Source organism: Bos grunniens, chromosome 3, assembly GCF_055505025.1.
Source record: "Bos grunniens cultivar Pamir isolate PY7600 chromosome 3, Bosgru_T2T1.0, whole genome shotgun sequence".
In the NCBI taxonomy this organism is placed as follows: Eukaryota; Metazoa; Chordata; class Mammalia; order Artiodactyla; family Bovidae; genus Bos; species Bos grunniens.
Window position 1 is genome coordinate 2,027,436 of NC_141167.1, and position 20,244 is coordinate 2,047,679.

Consider the following 20,244-nt stretch of genomic DNA (forward strand, 5'->3'; position numbering starts at 1 on the left):
GAAAATGGGCTTAAAATTCTACCCATAGCTTTAATGAGGGCTTGAACTGTCCCCCAAAAGGAGGGACTGTTCCCCTTTGAATGTATTTATGGAAGACCCTTCTTATGCACAGACATTGTTATAGACCCTGAAGCCTTAGAATTAACTATGTGACTCAGCTTTCAGTTTTTCAACCTCCTCATCAATTGAAGGCTTCCCATGGTGGGTTTCTCCACTTCAAGGGAAGGACTTTCTTCAACTCTGTGAATACCTTCACCACCAACAACAATCATATGTGATGCCTCTTCTTGATCTGATGACATCTAACAATCCTAAGATGGACTGATATAACTTAACTAAGGACATAATGTGACTTTTAATTTTAGAATTAAAATTTTATGTTTTAACTTGGTTTAATGACTATTTTGCCTTACATCTGTAACTGTAAAATGGGGTTTGTTTCTAATCGTCTGAAAGCTCTTAAGTTACAGATGGCTGTCCGGGTTCCTACAAGTGCTGTAGCCTCCCCCAACTACTACTGGGGCCGCTGGTCAAAGACCCTCCTATGAGGGTTAGCAGAATATGTTGCCTCAACAGTTTAGGGACTATGCCCCTCAACATCAGGAAGTAGTTATGGAATGAAAACAATGCCCCTTTCCCTTGGCAACATAATTCTCCTAAAAGAAAAGGGGGGAATGAGAGAGTCAATTCTTAGGCAGGTTGATAAGAAGTCCAGGGTCCCTGAGGAGGAGAGAAGGGTCTGGGGTTCTCAAAGAGGAGACAGGGGTCTGGAATTCTCAAGGAGGAGGGAAGGCCAAACTTATTTATTTTTTTTCCTTCTGTATTCCTTAGTAAGGATTATATAACAGCAATGTATCATGCGTGAGGACAGTTTCTCCTTCCTGAAAACCTGGCTAATCCTATTATCGTAAAATATAAGTTATGGGAGTGGGTCTAGTAAGATCTTTACAACCTTAACACATTCTTTTGACTTATTGTAATAACTAATTAAAAAAGTATATAACTCCCTTTCTTAGACTAGTGGGGGGTGGGCACTCTCCATCCCCCTTCTGATGTCTATGTCAGAAACTTTCTCTGGCCCTTTTCTTACTTTAATCAAACTCTGCTACACAAAGCTCCTGAGTGATCCAGGCTGGTCCTTGGTCCTGAACTTAAATCTTCTTTTTCAGAGATCATGAATCTGACATCGTTCACCATAGGCTGTCAATGGCTCAAGAGGTCCTGCTGAGCTGAGAGTCTCCAGCATAAGGATGGCTTCCATCTCCTTGTCGTTGTTTGGCAGGACATGCTGTCCCTTCTCACGGGGATGGCCCTGAGCTGTGCCATTCCCACACTGGCTCAGATATCTAATCCTGCACCTTCCACCCCTATTTTACTCATTCTTCATTTTAGAAATCATTAAGCACCTGATGCTATCAGGAACTGACCCAGTGATGGTTCTAACTCCAGGCCAGTCCGGGAGCAGATCAGGGACCAGCCCTCACCAGGCTAAAGTGGAGCTGCGCCTGCCTCTCCTGCAGACCCTGAGAGACAGACCCTATGTCTCTGAGCATTTTTGTCTCTGAGATAAGACTGTGGTGGCAAACATCAACAGAGCTCTCCACATTCTTGGGAGCCTAAGGGTTCTTTCTTAAAATGCCCAGAAGTTGGACAATTCGTGGAGAGGGGACAGCCCAGCTCCATGGTCTGAGAACAGCAGGACAGAGGCTGGGACACATTCAGGACGTGAGCAAATCCTCCCTGTCCTTACTCCCATGCCCCTGGCACCTCAGCACATCCCCTGAAGTGATTACTTGGAGCCATGGGAGCCACCAACACGGTCACATCTGCCTCAATGTTTGAGTCCTCCTGCTGAGTGCTGTTTCCTGTTCCTGTCACAGCCCAGACCTCCCTTGTCTGCACTGGACAGGGCTGACCACCACACTCACATGGAACATGGGGACAAGCTCTATGATGGCCAGAGAAAATGCTGGAGGAAATCTATCCTAAATAGGAAGGAGTGTGGAAGGCAGGGGACACAGAGTATGGGGCCCCTAAGAAGTTGAGGGCATTAGTGAGAGGGTGAGGTCAATCAGCTTTAGAGCAGTTTCACATTTTCTAGAAGTGAGATCTTTGTCATCCTAGAACTGGCTGATTTTGGTGGGAGTGAGCTCCCTGGGAGTCAGGGTGTGCAGTTGAAGCCTGGTTGGTTAGGGGCTCCTTGAAGGAGTGGTGATCCTCCCAGCCTGAAGTTCTCCTAGAAGGAGGCCTGAGAGAGTTCATTCTTTCCAACAGTAGAAGTGTGCATGACCATGTAGGTTGTCCAGCTTTCCTCTTCTGGCAGAGTTGACTCCAACCCTCACATGAGAGCAGAGGGGACAGTCTGGCCTGGGGCAGGCAGGGTTCACTCTGATATGTGTTTGGAGCTGCTGCTAAGAGTGGAGTTGGTGGTCTGCCCTATGCTCCATGGCCAACCACCCTGGCCTCCCACCCTTGGCCTGTGGAAGCACTCACAGTCATCATGACCAAGCTTTTCTGTCCGTCTCTGCTTACCCCCTGGTCATACGCACAATAGATTCACTGTGACCAGAGTGACTATCTTTTCCCCACCACCCCAGGCTGGCTGTCTGCTCCTCTGCTCCTGGGGTTCCCAGCTTCCTGTTCCTGTTCTGTGTTTCCCAGGGCTATTTGTCCACCTCAGGAGCCTCGGGTCATCAAAACAGTGACCGTTATGGTGCCTGTGGGAGCACATGAGGAACAATTTGCATTTTCATCTGGGAAGCCAGTCTCTCAGTTTGCTTTATAAAAACATACTCACACATTCCTTTGGCTGTAGAGATGACCCAGGGTGGCTGCAGTGCTGGCTTCACTGAATCTGTGAGTTGAGCCTGAGAAATGCCTTAAGGGGGTGAATCGGAATAATCCAGTGTTGTCAGAAGCCTCTGTTTATAATGACTGAGTCCTGAGTCCTTTCCTAATATATCTAGTTATCATGTGTTCTGAGGCCCTACAGCAGCAGCAGCATCTAAGACCTGGTCAGAAATGCAAGGTCTCAGGCACTGAATTTAAGATTGTATTTATTCAAGGCCTCCTGATTATTTCTACTCTCATTAAAGTTAAAACCCACATTTATATAACACCCCCTGATTATTTCCACTCTCATTAAAGTTCAGACCAGTGGTCCTGACTGATCTTGCCCAGAGCAGTGAAAGGTAGGGGATCGTGTTGTTCAGAGTCCAGGCTCCCAGGACTAATCTGTCAGTGATGCTGCCCATGTCCTGCTGAGTGATGACTGCAGTCCTCCTGTGATGTCAGGAGGGGCATGGCTCACCCAGGACATGTGCTCCCGGGAAGGACTCCTGACCCAGGTCTGTGCTGACGATAATGACGTGGTGTTGAGGATCCTGCTCCCTCCTTCACCTCTGGCTTCCTGTGCAGGGAAGTGGGAGTGAGGAGGAGGCAGCAGAGAGCACCTGGGGTACCGGTCAGAGGCAGGCCATGTGCTCCAAGTGCCTGCTGCAGGAAACTCTTGAGTTTTGGTGTAAACAGGAGATGAGACTGGCTCAATTATACCTGTTACCCTCAGCTAGGTAGTATTCATGGCACCTGCATCTTTGGATGACTCTACTTCCAGCTGTAATTCGAGGGATTCGAGGTCTCAAGTGGGATTCAAGGTCTCAAGTGGCCAATTAGCATTTGCTTGAGCTCTGAGTACGCTGGGACTCCCAACTCCTTGAGTCCCTGAAAGATGCAACCCTGTGGCTAACCTTGCTTTGATACATCTCAGCCCAAAACAGGAGGAGCAGGAAGCCTGAAATTCCTCTGGGAGCACTGGGGTCCACCAGGTGAGAAGCAACTCAGAGGGACCCAGTGGCCCTTCTTGGAAAGGTCTCCTCAGGCTGCAGGTGTGACCTCCTGGCCCACACCACACCATTCTCCTTTGCTTCATCCTGGCGTGTTGGTGTGACAAAGAGTAATGTGCAGGGCTCTGTGTCTGCAGAAGAAGCACAACCCTCTCTAAGTCATAATATGGCCCTTCCCTCATTGCAGGTCAAGTAAATGTATCTGTTAAGATATTTTAATCCTGCACTGAAAAATCAAAGCCAATTTATAAATGTGATATATGATTATTAGAAAATTATAGGAAGTATGAGAGTAAAATCCTGGAGAAAGTTGTGTTATGCATATGCTAAGGAAAATGAGGCTCTTAAGGCTCAAAAATCATTAGACAAAGTAGATTTAAGGGAAAAAGTTTGCTTATAAAGGGATATTTCAAAATAAAAATGTTCAATCCACATGGATTATCAGAAAATTTAAATTTGTATACCACTAAAGAGACTTCCCTGGTGGCTCAAATGGTAAAAGTATCTGCCTACAATGCAAGAGACTTGGGTTGGATTCCTGGGTTGGGAAGATCCCCTGGAGAAGGAAATGGCAACCCACTCCAGTATTCTTGCCTGGAAAATTCCATGGACAGAGAAGCCTGGTAGGCTACAGTCCATGGGGTCGCAAAGAGTCGACAGGACTGAGTGACTTCACTTCACTTCACCACTAATGAAGATTTTAAACATATGAATCAAAAACTGACAGAATTAGAAATGTAAACATCAAAATCATGATTTAAATTTATCATACTTCTCTCAGTAATTGATGAAACAAATAAAAATATTGCTGTCATGTATTCGACTGATTCAAAATATGAAACATGATATCACAAAAAACTGTGGAAAATTCTTAGAAAGATGGGAATTCTTAAAGAAATGCCTCCAAAAAAAACCTGTATCCAGGTCAAGAAGCAACAGATAGAACAGGACATGGAACAACAGACTGGTTCCAAATTGGGAAAAGAGTACATCAAAGCTGTGTATTGTCACCCTGCTTATTTAACTTCTATGCAGAATATATCATGGGAAATGCCAGACTTGATGAATCACAAGCTGGAATCAAGATTCCTGGGAAAACTGGGATAACCTCAGATATGCAGCTGACACCACCCTTATGGCAGAAATTGTAGAGGAATTAAAGAGCCTCTTGATGAAGGTAAAAAGGAGAGTGAAAAAGCTGGCTTAAAGCTCAACAGTCAAAAAACAAAGACTATGGCGTCTGGTCCCATCACTTCATGGCAAATAGACGGGGAAACAATGAAAACAGTGACAGATGTTATTTTCTTGGGCTCCAAAATCACTGCAGGGGGTGACTGCAGCCTTGAAGTTGAAAGATGTTTGCTCCTTGGAAGAAAAGCTATGACAAACCTAGACAGCATATTAAAAAGCAGAGACATCACTTTGCTGACAAAGGATCGTATAGTCAAAGCTACGGCTTTTCCAGTAGTCATGTACAGGTGTGAGAGTTGGACCATAAAGATAGCTAAGCACCGAAGAATTGATGCTTCTGAACTGTGGTGTTGGAAAAGGCCCTTGAGAGTCCCTTGGACTGCTGAAATAGCTGAAAGAAATTAAAGACAACCTAAAAAATGAAAGAAAATCCATGTACTTGAGTTGGAAGAGAACAAAATTACCCAGTGTGATCTAAGCTTCAATGTCACACTTTCAAAATCACAGTTAAGTTTTGCAGAAAATGAAAAGTACATTTTAAAATTCGTATGGAGTCTCAAGAAAGATCAATAGTCAAAACAATCTTGAAAGCAAAGTTGGAAGTCCCAGACTTTTCAAAGAAATTTATGTATTTTTAGTTGAAGGATAATCGCTTTACAACATTGTGTTGGTTTCTGCCATACATTAATGTGAATGCTGTAAGTATACACATGTCTCCTCCTTCTTGAACCGCCCTCTCACCTCCCACCCCACCCCACCCCTCTAGCTTGTTACAGAGCCCGGTTTGAGTTCCGAGTCATACAGCCAATTCCCACTGGCGAACTGTTTTTTATGTGGTGATGTATGCGTTTCCATGACACTCTTTATTCATCCCGCCCCCTCTCTCCTCCTCCTGCGCATGTCCGTAAGTCTGTCCTCTAGGTCTGCAAGTCTGTCCTCTATGTCTGCACCTCCACTGCTGCCCTGAAACTAGGTTTATCAGTACCACATTTTTTAGGTTCCGCATATATGCAGTAACATACAACACTTGTTTTTCTTTCTGACTTACTTCACTCTGTATCATACACTCGAGGTCCATCCACCTCATTAGAACGGACTCCAATGTGTTCCTTTTCATGGCTGAGTAATATTCCATCGTGTATATGTACCACAGCGTCTTTATCCATTCATCTGTCTATGGACATCCAGGTTGTTTCCATAGCCTAGCTATTGTAAATAGTGGTTCAATGAACATTGGGGTAAGTGCATCTTTTTTATTTTAGTTTCCTCAGGGTATATGCCTAGTAGTTGGATTACTGGACATACGGCAGTTTTGTTTCTAGTTCTTTTTAATTTTCTTTTTAAAAAAATATATTTATTTTTAATTGATTGATGATTGCTTTACAATATTGGCTTGATTTCGGCCATACACTAACATGAATTAGCCATAAGTGGGAAGTTGAAGAGAGAGGGGACATGTGTACATCTATTCCTAGATTTTAAGCAATCTCCATACTGACTTCCATAGTCACTGTATCTATTTACATTCCCACCAACAGTGCAATAGTATTCCTATTTCTCCACAGCTTTTCCAGGATTTTTTGCTTGTGGATTCTTTGGATAATGGCCATTCAGACTGGTGTCAAGTGATAGCTCATTAGAAAGAAAGATTTTTAAAGATCCTGTCTTTTACACCCAACCCCAACAGTCTCACTCTAAAGAAGATAAAGCTAATGACTTCCCTTACAAGAACTCATGACTAATGGCACTTAGCTATGAAAATCTGTTATTTCTGATTCATTATGAGCACTGAGACAAGATTCAAATATTCGCAGAGAAAGAAGCATAATGCACGTTGTGATAGTGAGCACGGCATCCCAAGCTGTCTCATCCCAGGAATTAAATGAGGTCAGCCACATTCATCAGCATTTGCTCCACTGTAGTATTGTAGAAAGTCTCAAAGTCATAAAGAATCTTCTTGTGTTCTTCAGTAGCAAAGTTTATAGCCACACTTTTCCTCCCAAATAGGCCCCACCTGCCACTTCTGTGAACATCATTTTCATGATTGGTAGGTAGATGATAGTTTATAATCAGTGACCCTTATTGTATATCAGTCGCACAACCCAGCAAGTCAATAAGAGATCAGAACACAACTTGATCCTGATCAGAGTTCCCTCATGATTACAACTCTTTCCTTGTGATTTATGTCACCATGCACAGAAGAAACTCTGAAGTCCCTGCCATGCATTTTCTCTATGAGTCAGTCTACTTTGTGCCTTGTGTTGAGAAAAATAATGGCCTCTGTAATCGTTAGTGTCTCATACAAGTCACAAAAGTATGTCCAACTTTCATTTCTCTCTCTCAACATTAATATAAAATTGTTTGATTCCTTCAGTTCAGTTCAGTTCAGTCACTCAGTCGTGCCCGACTCTTTGAGACCCCATGAATCCCAGCACACCAAGCCTCCCTGTCCATCACCAACTCCCAGAGTTCACTCAAACTCATGTCCATCGAGTCAGTGATGCCATCCAGCCATCTCATCCTCTGTCGCCCCCTTCTCCTCCTGCCCCCAATCCCTCCCAGCATCAGGGTCTTTTCCAATGAGTCAACTCTTCACGTGAGGTGGCCAAAGTATTGGATTTTCAGCTTCAGCATAGTCCTTCCAATGAACACCCAGGACTGGTCTCCTTTAGGATGGACTGGTTGGATCTCCTTGCAGTCCAAGGGACTCTCAAGAGTATTCTCCAACACCACAGTTCAAAAGCATCAATTCTTTGGCGCTGAGCTTTCTTCACAGTCCAATTCTCACATCCATACATGACCCCTGGAAAACCTTCAAGGGTCAATTATTCCTTTTTCACCAGAATTTGAATTGGGTTTCTCATGAATTTTGGTCACTTCCAACACAGCTGTGGGCCTTGTGGCAGAAAACAACATCACATGAATATTTGTATTTAACTTTTGAAAAATTTAATAGATTTAATCCTTAAACCCTCAGCTCAGTATTTTATGTGCTTCACCCAGAACAAGCATTTTGACCCATTTTGGAAAAAGATAATTGTTTAACACATCAGAAACTCTCCCACGTGTACCAAAAACAACATTGGTGCTTCTGCCTGCAGGTTTGCATTTTATTTAGAACATTGGCTACACCAATGCAGACATGACAAGTTGCTCCCACATAGTCTCTAAGTGCCAGAATTACTTTTTGTATCTGTCAAGCCAGTTCTCTGGCAGGGACCAATGTTGTGCTTGGGTCTCCTGGAACTCAGTCTCCAACCATTGAGCAAATGTAGCTGTCTTGCCAGTACCTGACTGAGCTTGATAATCACATCATACTCCTTAATACGTGGAATAAGAGCTCTGCTGAATAACTCATGATTTCTCAAAAGCATAAGCATAGGTGCCCCAAATAAGACATTCCTTTAAGTTCATATTATCGATGTTATCAACAGCCTCATTCCAGTTGCTCTCGATGACACCAGTGGGTCCACTCCCTCTGGGTCGTGGTCACCATGTTCTCTCTTGTTATGATCTATGGAACTGCCAGACATGATCTGAAGAGCCACTCAGCGCCCAACTGAAAGGCTCTCAGCCTTCTCACTTTGGAAACATAATACAAATCTACAGTAATCAGAACAGAATAGTATTGGCACAAAGGCAGATTGTAGAGCAATGGAGCAGAATACAGAGCTCAGAAATGAAGCTTCATCAATTTAGTCAAATGGTCAACAAGTGTGCCAAGATGACTCACAGGGAAAAGGCAGCCCCTTCAACAAACGGCATTGGAAAACTGGCTGCTTATGTGAAAAAGCCTAATGTGGGCCCTTACCTTGCTTCATGAACAAATACTAACTTAATATGGATTAAAAACTTAAATGTATGGCCTAAGTCTCTTAAACTCCTGGAAGAGAACATCTGAGAAAAACTCAATAACCTTAAATTTAACAATGATTTTTTGGATATGACACCAACATCATATGAAAAAAAAAAAAAAAGGGAAAATAGACACATGTGACTACATCAAACTAACAATGTGTGCATTAAAGACTTAGGTAGCAGTATGGAAAGGCAACCTGTGATCTGGAAGAACATGTTTAAAATGTTATGTCTGATAAGAGGATGATATTCAGAATACATCAGGAATTACTACCATTAAATGAACCAATAACCTAAATTAAAATGTTCATGTTACTTAAAGATATTTCTCTAGAGATAACCTACAAATTGCCAACAAACATATAAGAAAATGCTCCAAATCGATAATCATAGGGAAATATTAAAAAACAACAAAGAGATTATAGCTCACAATCATCATAATGGCTGACATGAAAGAGAAAGGAGAAGAACATATACTGACTGTTATGTGGAGAAATTGCAACACTTTTGCACTTTTGGTAGGCATAAAAATGGTACAGCCACTATGAAAAGTAGTATAGGGTTCTTCCTAAAATTAAAAAAGAATTCCAATATTATGCAATCAAATTTCTGGGTATATAGAAAAAAATAAGATAAAGAACAAAACAGCAGTCTTTCTAAGAGATGTTTGCATGCCAAAAGGTGGAGGCAGCCCAAGTGTCCCTTGCTGGGTGAAGAGATAAACAAAAAGTTGCACACACATGTGATGGAATAGTATTCAGCCTTAAAGACGATAGAAATCCTGTCACATGCAGCAACATGGGTAAGTCTTAAGGAGACTACGCTAAGTGTAACAACCAGATGCCAAAGACCAATGCTTTACGTTTTACTTACCTGGGGCATCTGAAGAAGTCCCATTCGTAGAGACAGAAAGAAGAATGGCGGCTGCCAGTGGTGGAGGTAAGGAGGAAACAGGGAGTTGTTATTTAGGGGGATGGAGTCCAGGTTTGCAAAATGGAAAGTTCTGGAGATCTGATACACACAAGCTGAATATGCCAGACACTACTGAACTCTACAGTTGGGAGGATGCCCTGGAGGAGGAAATGGCAGCCCATTCCAGAATTCTTGCATGGGAAATTCCATGGACATAGGAGCCTGGCGAGCCACAGTCCATGGGGTTGCAAAAGCATCAGAGAGACTTAGTGACTAAACAACACCACCTGAATAGCGACTAAACAATAGGACTTAACTACACTCAAAATACAACAAAAGTTATTATTTTTATTATTATTTTGCTTTTAAAAGGTATAAACTTCTAAAGTTCACCAAAATATCAGCATCAAAACTACAATATGGTCTTCAAATGTAATGTGTTTATTGTCCACTTAAGCACAATAAAGAAACGAGCTGTATCATGTATATTTTGGAATTCAGTGACTAACTGACACTGAACTCAACTTACACTCTGGCGTTAGATGTGGACTGAGAATCTAGTGTCTGCCAGTAGCTTGCAAAGCATAGTATGGGATGAACGACCAAGTAAACCACTTCTCACATTGTATAGAGATATTCACTGCGATCTGAAATATAGTTTTACGGAGAGGTAAAGCCAACCTGTAGGGCTTTAAAAATAATTCTCTTCCAGACTATAGAACAATTTCCATTCTGTCTAACACTGGACTCAATTTTCCTGATTTGTTTGAAAGTGAAAATTAATGTTCTACTGAGAACCATAGATTCCTTATTGCTTGTACCATTAAAATTTACATAATGATGAGAACTCTACACTTGCATACAAAAGATTGGGATTTTTCTTTTTCTTTAGAAATTTATAGTAAGATATTCCTTGGAATGACAAAAATAAAGTGAGGGGAGAAGGAGAAAGGCAGGAAGGAAAGAAGGGGAGGAAATGAGGAGGAGATGGAGAAAAAAGAGGAAGAAAGGAATGCAGGGAAAGAGAACAGTATCGCAGCATGGCACTATAAGAAGGCATGTTATTTTGGGAAAACTCCTCAAAGAGTAAAAGTCATCAGATGAATACAGTAATCTACAGCAGACTTAGAACTGATTTTGGAGCCCAAAGATGAGACAATACTATCAGAGTCCAGCAGAGACATTGGAGTAGGTTCCTATTGAGGAATGGTGAGCAGAAATCTGATGACTTGGGTTTTGGCTGCTTGCCACAGTCTCCTGAGCAGAGACAGCAGGGAGATGGAGAGCTGTGATCAGACAGGAGGGCACATCCCTACTGGCCCTACAGGGAAGAGACTAGCCCTGTGTCCACAGGACCACCTCCTGGGAGTGACCATTGCCGGGAGCCGGTGAGGCATTCCGCTCGTGACAAAGGTCATGAGGAAGGAGGCTCGGCATACGCAAAGGCGGGATCGAGCCTCAGGAGTCCGCCCGGATATTCTCGAGCATTTTCCCCCCAAAAACCAGAGTCTGCCTACTTTATTGCTTTGTGCTCTCACCTCTGACTTTACTGGGGGCTGTCCCCTACCACCATCTCGCTCTCTCTGTCAAAGAGTTAACTTACAGCTCCAATTAATAAAGTTCCTGGGCAATTAGGAGTGTTTAAATCCAAACCCCTCAGATGGCTCTCTAACTCTCCTGACAAGTTTACCGGGACTCCTACAGCTATGCATACGACTGTTTACAGTCTCCCAGCCTCGAGAGGCACGGGAAGCTTAAGATATTCAAATAGCTTAGAGCCTCTCAGAGAGTTAGAAACTGTCAGAATAAACTAGTAAAGGATTTCATTGATGAGTCAATGCTTGTTGCCAAGTTTTCACATCCCCTGAATTGTATCCTTGAATATGTATTGATTAATAGTGGGTATGTAGAAAAAATAAGTAGTGGCCTTGGTGTTAGTAACTTTAGACCCTTAAGGTAATAAATTCTTTCCTTTGTTGTAAACCCATTACACATCCACCCTATAGGAATGCAATTTTATCTTCGGAAGATGGCACCAAACCTTAAAATAATTACTCTTAGAGAAAATAAGTCTTTGTTGGTAAGTCCTTGTCAAGAGTCATAAAATGTTAATAGGCCTTCTGGCCAGAAGATGATGTAAATCACCTAAACCATTTGTATACGATAAATTTGCAGGAAAGAAACCCTTGTTTTTGATAAGAATCAAAGACTGCTGACTTTGCATCCCCTATTAACCTCTATATGTAACTTAGGGTATAAAAACCCCTGTTGAAAATAAAGCTACGGGCCTTGCTCACCAACGCTTGGTCTCCCCATGTCATTCTTTCCTTTAACTTCCGGCTGAAGTCTCCATCTGGAGCGTGGATATCCTCTGCGACCACTTATTTGCCTGGGCTTCTAAGACCCACTCGAGAAGGTGTCTAAGGTGGGGCACCTTCCGCTATTCGAGAGGCCGCCTGTGGCCTCCGTGGTCAGAGCTAACCTGGTGTCACGGGTTATATTGATTTTCCGCGTAAACCAAGCTACTCAGCTTCTTTTCTCCACTGAATTTTCCTACTGAGCTATCCTCATTCTATTACTCTTTATATCTCTAATTACCATTTGAATAGGTCGCCGACGCCATCTCCCCTTCGAATACCCTGGATCAGCCGGGGCTGGTCCCCAGCAGACCATGGGACTGGATGACTCTACCACAGGGAGACACCATAGGGATCTGAGTGCAGACTGTGTGTTGGGTCCACGGAGCAGGGGCCTGGAGCTCTGAATGGGGAGGTCAAGGCAGACGATCCAGCTGCCCCAGGGAGTGTGGGACAGAGGGCCAAGGAGCTGTGCTTCTGCCAGGAAACTGCCCCTTCTCTCTCCACCCCCTGCTCTCTGCAGCAGCACCAGGACCTCCATCCTTATTCAGAGATGTCTGTGCTGACAAGGTCCCATTTCTTAGGGTCACAAGTAGTCAGGACAGTGTCACTTGTCAGGTTGGATGGTGAACTTTGGGTATCAGACATCCACGTTGACTCCCTGGGGCTCCCAGCTGCTGTCTGAGGGGAGAAACCCAGGACAGGGAGCACTAGGAGCGTCTGAAGCAGGAGCGCAGGTGCTTCCTGCTGCCGTGTTGGGTGGCAGCATCAGTGAACAGAAGGGGGAGGGGAAGGACAGCCTGCTCAGGATTGAGGGGAAGCATGGTCTTCCAAACCCCCCTAATTGGCTGTGGTGACCCAGGCTATCACCAAGGAAGGGGCCGGACTGAGTGTCCTAGAACCTCCCTACTAGGTGGTCCAAAGGAGATCACTGAGCACATATTTACGTGGACTCAACAATGAAACGAAGGGAAAAACATCAGAGTTTGTCTAGTTTCATACCTTCACTGGAGAGCAAGGAGATCCAACCAGTGCATCCTAAAGGAAATCAACTCTGAATAGTCATTGGAAAAAATGATGCTGAAGCTGAAGCTCCAATATTTTGGCCACCTGATGCAAAGAGCTGACTCATTGGAAAAGACCATGATGCTGGGAAAGATTGAGCACAGGAGCAGAAGGGTGTGACAGAGGATAGGATGGCTGGATGGCATCACCAACTTAATGGATATGCGTTTGAGCAAGCTCAAGGATATAGCACAGGAAAGGGAAGTCTGGCGTGCTACGTTCACAGGGTCACAGGAATTGGACACAACTTATCTGCTGAACAACAACAACAATATCTTCACTGGAGGATGCTGAATTTGGAAATATATTCTCAGTCAAAGACTCTCTGCTGATCACTCTGCCCACTGTATTACTCAAACTTCCAGATTAGAGTCTGACCTTTTAAGGATATTAATTTTATGTTGGCAAAGAAAATGCCTTATTCGTTTTCCATCTCTTGCAGTTTGAGGTCCATGATATTCTTCCAAGAAGGCGTAAATAAAATGTTGGAGGAAAGAATGAGGAATAAATTCTTCATATTAAACCTAGTGACCCCCCTCAAGTCCTCTTGTCCAGCCCTCAGGACACTGTCTCTCTGTCCACTCTCCTTCATGTGGCTGTGTGTCTCTGCCCCAGTCTCCACAGAGCATCCTTCACGTCCTTGTTTCTCAGACTGTAGATGAGGGGGTTGAGCATCGGGATGACAAGGGTGTAGAAGACAGAGACCACCTTGCCCTGCTCCATGGACTGCACAGCTCCCGGCTGGGCATACATGACAAAGACAGTCCCATAAAAGAGGGACACGGCTGTCATGTGAGAGCCGCAGGTGGAAAAGAGCTTGTGTCTCCCTCCTCCTGAGCGCATCCTCAGGATGGTCACTGTGATGTAGCAGTAGGAGACGAGGACCACGAGTGTGGTGCCCACGATGATGAGGCCACAAATGCCAAACATGACCAGCTCATTGATGGTAGTGTCAGCACAGGCAAGCTTGAGCAGAGGCAGCACATCACAGAAGAAGTGGTCAATGTGGTTGGAGCTGCAGAACGGGAGGCTGAATGTGAAGCTGGCCTGCAGGATGGAGTTGAGGCAGCCCCCGCAGTAGCAACCCAGCACCAGGCGGGCACAGATCGAGGGGCGCATGGTGATGGGGTAGTGCAGGGGGCTGCAGATGGCGACGAAGCGGTCATAGGCCATCACGGCCAAGAGGAATGCCTCAGTGACACCCATTAGAGAGAACAAGAAAAACTGAATGATACATCCCTCAAATGTAATGACCTTGGAGGAAGATATGGTGTTTGCCAGGGCCTTGGGGTAGATGACAGACAAGTAACACAGGTCCACAAAGGAGAGGTTCTTGAGGAAGAAGTACATTAGGGAGTGCAGACTGGCATCCAGGGTGATGATCATGATCATGGTGAGGTTCCCCAGGACGGCCACCACGTACAGGGCCAGGAACAGAGCAAAGAGCAGGGACTGAGTCTGCAGACCACCCTCAAATCCATCCAGCACAAACTCCTGCAGAGGCGTCACTGAGAGGTTTCCGTTTCCTTGGGGTGACATGGCCCTGAGCTGGTGACACAGGACAGAGAGTTAGGAGCCAGTGGGAGGCAGTGAGAGGGAGCAGGTCAGGGTCACAAAGTCATCCTCTCTTGGAGAACAGGCACCCTTCAGTGCCCAACTGCACGGCAAGTAGATACCACTCTTCTTCCTGATAAATACTAGCTGATCTGAAGCATAACCATTTCCTCTGATTTACTAATTACCAAGTGTGCTTGGAGCACTCACCCTGTGGGAGACGGGGCATTTACTATGAGAAAAGACTCAAGGGGTCCCGCCAAGCTGAGACTTTACTGTGTAAGGGCGGCTTACATCTCCCTGTCCTTGCTTTCAAGGACATGCTCTCCCTCCCCACAGGGATGCTCTTGAGCTGTGCTCTTTCTGCACTTGCTCAGGTATCAAATCCTGCACCTCCCACGCTTTATTTACTTATTCTTAAATTTCAGAAATTGTTACAGACTTCATGCAATCAGGACATGACCCAGTGATAGCTCTATCCTGGGACAGGCTGGGAGCAGGTAAGGGACCAACCCTCACCAGGCTTGTGTGGAGCTACGCCTTTCTCTCCTGCAGAACTAGAGACCTAACTTAGCATCTTTGTCTCTGAGATGTTTTCTTGATGGCAACCTCAGCTGAGCTCTCTGCATCCTTGAGAATCTAAGGGTTCTTTCTTGTAATGTCCAGATGTCAGCCGATTCCCAGAGAGGAGAAAGTCCACCTCCATGGCCTGAAAATCAGCATGTCAGGGGTTGTGACACAGTCAGCGTGTGGCATGTCCTCGCTCATCCTGACTTCCATGCCCCTGGCTCCTCTGCACACCCTGTGGGGTGATTGCTTGGAGCCGTGGGAGCCACATTACGGTCACGTCTGTCTCAGTGACTGGGTCCTCCATCTGGACGCTGCTTCCTGTGCCTGTCACAGCCCAGACCAGGGCTGAACTCGACACTCACATGGGACATGGGCACCAGCTGTGTGATACCCAGAGGGGAGGTCAGGGGAGATGCAGCCTAACAAGGGAGGAGTGAAGAGGGAAGGTGCACACCACAGTGCCTCCCAGGCCTAAGAGGAGCATCAGTGGGAGAGCAGAGCCGATTTTAGAGCAGTTTCATTCTTTAGAGGTGCGAGCTGCAGGATCACAGGGCTGGCCGCCTTCAGAGGGAGCGCCCTCCCCAGGAGTCAGGGTGTACAGGCAGCAGCTATGTGGTCAGTGGGGCCTGTGGAGGAGCGACAACCACTACACTCGCTCAGCCTGCAGTTCTCTTAGAAGGTGGTCTGAGAGAGTTCATGCTCTCCAACAATAGAGCACACAGGAGAAAGAATGGGTTGCCCATCTTTCCTCTCCTGGCTGGCCTGACTCCAACCCCCACAGGACAGCAGAGTGTCAGAGTTTGCTAGGGTTGCCCCGGCATTGTGACATGGGTTAGGAGCTGGTGGTCAGAGTGCAGTTGATGGGATGCCCTACACACCTCGGCTGCCCACTCCTTGGCTGTCCTCCCATCCCTGTCCTGTGCACGCATTCACATTAGTCTCAGCTGAGTTTTGCTGGACTGGAATGAGTGAATTAAACTCAGGTGACCGTTGTATCTACTGCTGTGGGCAGGAATCCCTTAGAAGAAGTGGGGTCACCCTCCTAGTCAACGAAAGAGTCTGAAATGCACTACTTGGGTACAATCTCAAAAGTGACAACGATCTCTCTTCATTCCCAAGGCAAACCATTTAATATAACAGTTATCCAAGTCTATGCCCCAACCAGTAATGCTAAAGAAGCTGAAGTTGAATGGTTCTATGAAGACCTACAAGACCTTCTAGAATTAACACCCAGAACGATGTCCTTTTCATTATAGGGACCTGGAGTGCAAAAGTAGGAAGTCAAGAAATACCTGGAGTAACAGGCAAATTTGGCCTTGGAGTACAAAATGAAGCATGGTAAAGCCTAACAGAGTGTTGCCAAGAGAACATACTGGTCATAGCAAACACCCTCTTCCAGCAATATAAGAGAAGGCTCTATACATGGACATCACCAGATGGTCAGTACTGAAATCATGTTGATTATATTCTTTGCAGCTGAAGATGAAGAAGCTCCAAACAGGCAGCAAAAACAAGACTGGCAGCCGAGTGTGGCTCAGATCCTGCACTCCTTATTGCCAAATTCAGACTAAATTTGAAGAAAGTAGGGAAGACCACTAGACCATTCAGGTAAGACTTGAATCCCTTATGATTATACAGTAGTAGTGACAAATAGATTCAAGGGATTCGATCTGACAGACAGAGTGCCTGAAGAACTATGGGAGGAGGTTCATGACATTGTACAGGAGGCAGTGATGAAGACCATCCCCAAGGAAAAGAAATGCAAAAAGGCAACATGGTTGTCAGAGGAGGCCTTACAAATAGCTGAGAAAAGAAGAGAAGCTAAAGGCAAAGGAGAAAAGGAAAGATATGCCCATTTGAATTCAGAGTTCAAGAATAGCAAGGAGAGATAAGAAAGCTTCCCCAATGATCAATGCAGAGAAATAGAGGAAAACAACAGAATGGGAAAGATTGAGATCCCTTCAGCAAAATTGGAGATACCAAGGGAATATTTTATGCAAAGATGGCCACAATAAAGAACAGAAATGGTATGGATCTAACAGAGGCAGAAGCTATTAAGAAGAGGTGGCAAGAATACACGGGACTATACAAAAAAGATCTTCATGACCCAGATAACCACGATGGTGTGATCACTGACCTAGAGACAGACACCCTGGAATGCAAAGTCAAGTGAGCCTTAGGAAGCATCACTATGAACAAAGCTAGTAGAGGTGATGGAATTCCAGTTCAGCTATTTAAATCCTAAAAGATGATACTGTGAATGTGCTGCACTCAATATGCCAGGAAATTTGGAAAACTCAGCAGTGGCTACAGGACTGGAAAAGGTCAGTTTTCACTCCAATCCCAAAGAAAGGTAATGCCAAACAATGTTCAAACTACCACACAATGCACTCATCTCACATGCTAGCAAAGCAATGCTCAAAATTCTCCAAGCCAGGCTTCAAGAGTATGTGAACCATGAATTTGCAGATGCTTAAGCTGGATTTAGAAAAGGCAGAGGAACCAGAGATCAAATTGCCAACCTCTGTTGGATCATTGAAAAAGCAAGAGAGTTACAGAAAAACATCTACTTCTGCTTTATTGACTAAGCCAATTGACTGTGTGGATCACACCAAACTGTGGAAAATTCTTCAAGAGATGGGAATACCAAACAACCTGACCTGGCTCCTGAGAATTCTGTATGCAAGTCAGAAACAACAGTTAGAACCAGACATGGAACAACAGACTGGTCCCAAATTGGGAAAGGAGTACGTCAAGGCTGTGTATTGTCACCCTGCTTATTTAACTTATATGCAGAATACATCATGAGAAATACTGCGCTGTATGAAGCACAAGCTGGAATCAAGATTGTCAGGAGAAATATCAAGAACCTCAGATATGCAGATGACAACACCCTTATGGCCGAAAAACGAAGAACTAAAGAGCCTCTTGATGAAAGTGAAGGAGAAGAGTGAAAAGCTGACTTAAAGCTCAACGTTCATAAAACTAACGTCAGGGCAACCGACCCCATCACTTCATGGCAAATAGATGGAGAAACAGTGGAAACACTGGCATATTTATTTTGGGGGGCTCCAAAATCCCTGCAGATGGTGACTGTAGCCATGAAATTAAAAGATGCTTGATCCTGGGAAGAAAAGCTATGACTAACCTAGACAGCATATTTGAAAGCAGAGACATTACTTTGCCAACAGAGGTCCATCTAGTCAAGGCTATGGTTTTTCCTGTAGTCAGGTATGGATGTGAGTGTTGGGCTATAAAGAAAGCTGAGCACTGAAGAATTGATGCTTTTGAACTGTGGTGTTGAAGAAGACTCTTGAGAGTCGCTTGGACTGCAAGGAGATCCAACCACTCAATCCTAAAGGAAATCAGTTCTTAATATTCATTGAAAGGACTGATGTTGAAGCTGAAACTCCAACACTTTGGGCACTTGATGCGAAGAACTGACTCATTCGAAAAGACCCTGATGCTGGGAAAGATTGAAGGCAGGAGGAGAAGGGGACGACAGAGGGTGAGATGGTTGGATGGCATCACTGATTTGACAGACACGAGTTTGAGTGAGCTCCGGGAGTTGGTAATGGAACAGGGAGGCCAGGCATGCTGCGGTCCATGGGTCAAAAGGAGTCAGACATGACTGAGTGACTGAACTGAAATTAAGCTTTTTTATGTCTATCTCTGTGTACCTCCTATTCATACACACAATAGAGCCACTGTGACCAGAGTGACCATCTTTCCTCCACCATCCCAAGCCTGCTTTCTTGCTTTTATGTTCCCTGTGGTTCCCAACTTCATGTTCTATTCTGTTTCCCAGGGCAATTTGTCCACTTCTGAGGGCTTGGGTCCTGAGAAAAGTGACCCCTAGGATGCCTAGTGAAGCACATGAGAAGCAATTTGCATTTTCTTCTGGCAAGCAAGATGGTTTTTGAAAATAAACTCACACATTCCATTGGCTACTGAGATACTGCAGTGGGGCTGTGGTCGCTTCAGTAAACCTGTGATTAAACTTGATATGTACCTTCCCCTGTGTAGCAGAAGAATCCAGTGTTGTCTGCAAGCCTCTGTATTTATTGACTGGGTCCTGTGTCCTTTTCCTTGTACATTTAGTTAGGCAAATGCAGTCTGAGGCCCTATGACAATATCATTACCTAGAGCTGGTCAGAAATGCAAGGTCTCAGGCCACTGGATTTAAGTCCATGTTTATTTGGGACCTCCTGATTATTTCTACATTGTTAATGTTCAGACCTGCTGCCCTGACTGACCCTGCCCAGTGCAGTTGGGAAGTGAGCAGTGATATGTCCAGGTCCAGGCCCCCAGGACTCACCTGTCAGTGATGCTGACCACGCCCTGCTGAGTGATGCCCGAGGTGCTCCTGTGATGTCAGGAGGGGCATGGCTCACCCAGGACCCTGTGCTCCCGGGGAGGACGGGACTCCTGACCCAGGTCTGTGCTGACGATAATGATGTGGCACTGAGGGCCCTCCACCCTGTTCAGCTCTGGCCTCCTGTGCAGGGAAGTGAGGGTGGGGAGGGCACAGCAGAAAGCACATAGGTCACAGTGAGAGGGAGGTCAGGTGCTCCAAGGGCCTTCTGCAGGAAACTCTTAGGTCTTGGTAAAAGCAGAAGGTGGGGGTGGACTCAGCTCACCTGCTCCTCTGTGTCTGTCCCCTCAGCCCGCTGGCACTCACGGCACCTGCATTTTCGGGTCCCTCTGCTGGGAAGATGCTCTCCACTTGGCACAGCTGGGATTTGTGGCCTCAAGTGGCCAATTAGGTGAGACTTGCCTCTGAGTGCACTGGGGCTTCCTACTCCCAGGGTCCCAGAGAGGTGTAGTCCTGTGGCCAAACTTCCTCTGATACCTCTCAGCCCAGAACAGGACGGTTAGGAGTGACTCCCTGAAAT

The 20,244-nt window shown here is 45.2% G+C and overlaps 1 protein-coding gene and 1 pseudogene across 1 annotated transcript; both read right to left on the bottom strand.

The window, feature by feature from the left end:
* Positions 1 to 6,568: 6,568 nt before the first annotated feature.
* On the bottom strand, positions 6,569 to 8,566 carry LOC147374818 (eukaryotic initiation factor 4A-II-like; annotated as a pseudogene).
* A 5,157-nt stretch (positions 8,567 to 13,723) lies between these two features.
* Positions 13,724 to 14,764, bottom strand: LOC147374819 (olfactory receptor 9S13-like). Its single transcript, XM_086375258.1, has one exon. The coding sequence runs from the start codon at positions 14,762 to 14,764 to the stop codon at positions 13,814 to 13,816; it is 951 nt and encodes a 316-aa protein (XP_086231384.1). The 3' UTR covers positions 13,724 to 13,813.
* Positions 14,765 to 20,244: the final 5,480 nt, after the last annotated feature.

What these genes read in the sequence shown, in the direction of transcription:
- LOC147374819 (XM_086375258.1), bottom strand. Translation starts at nt 14,764, where the DNA reads ATGTCACCCCAAGGAAACGGAAACCTCTCAGTGACGCCTCTGCAGGAG.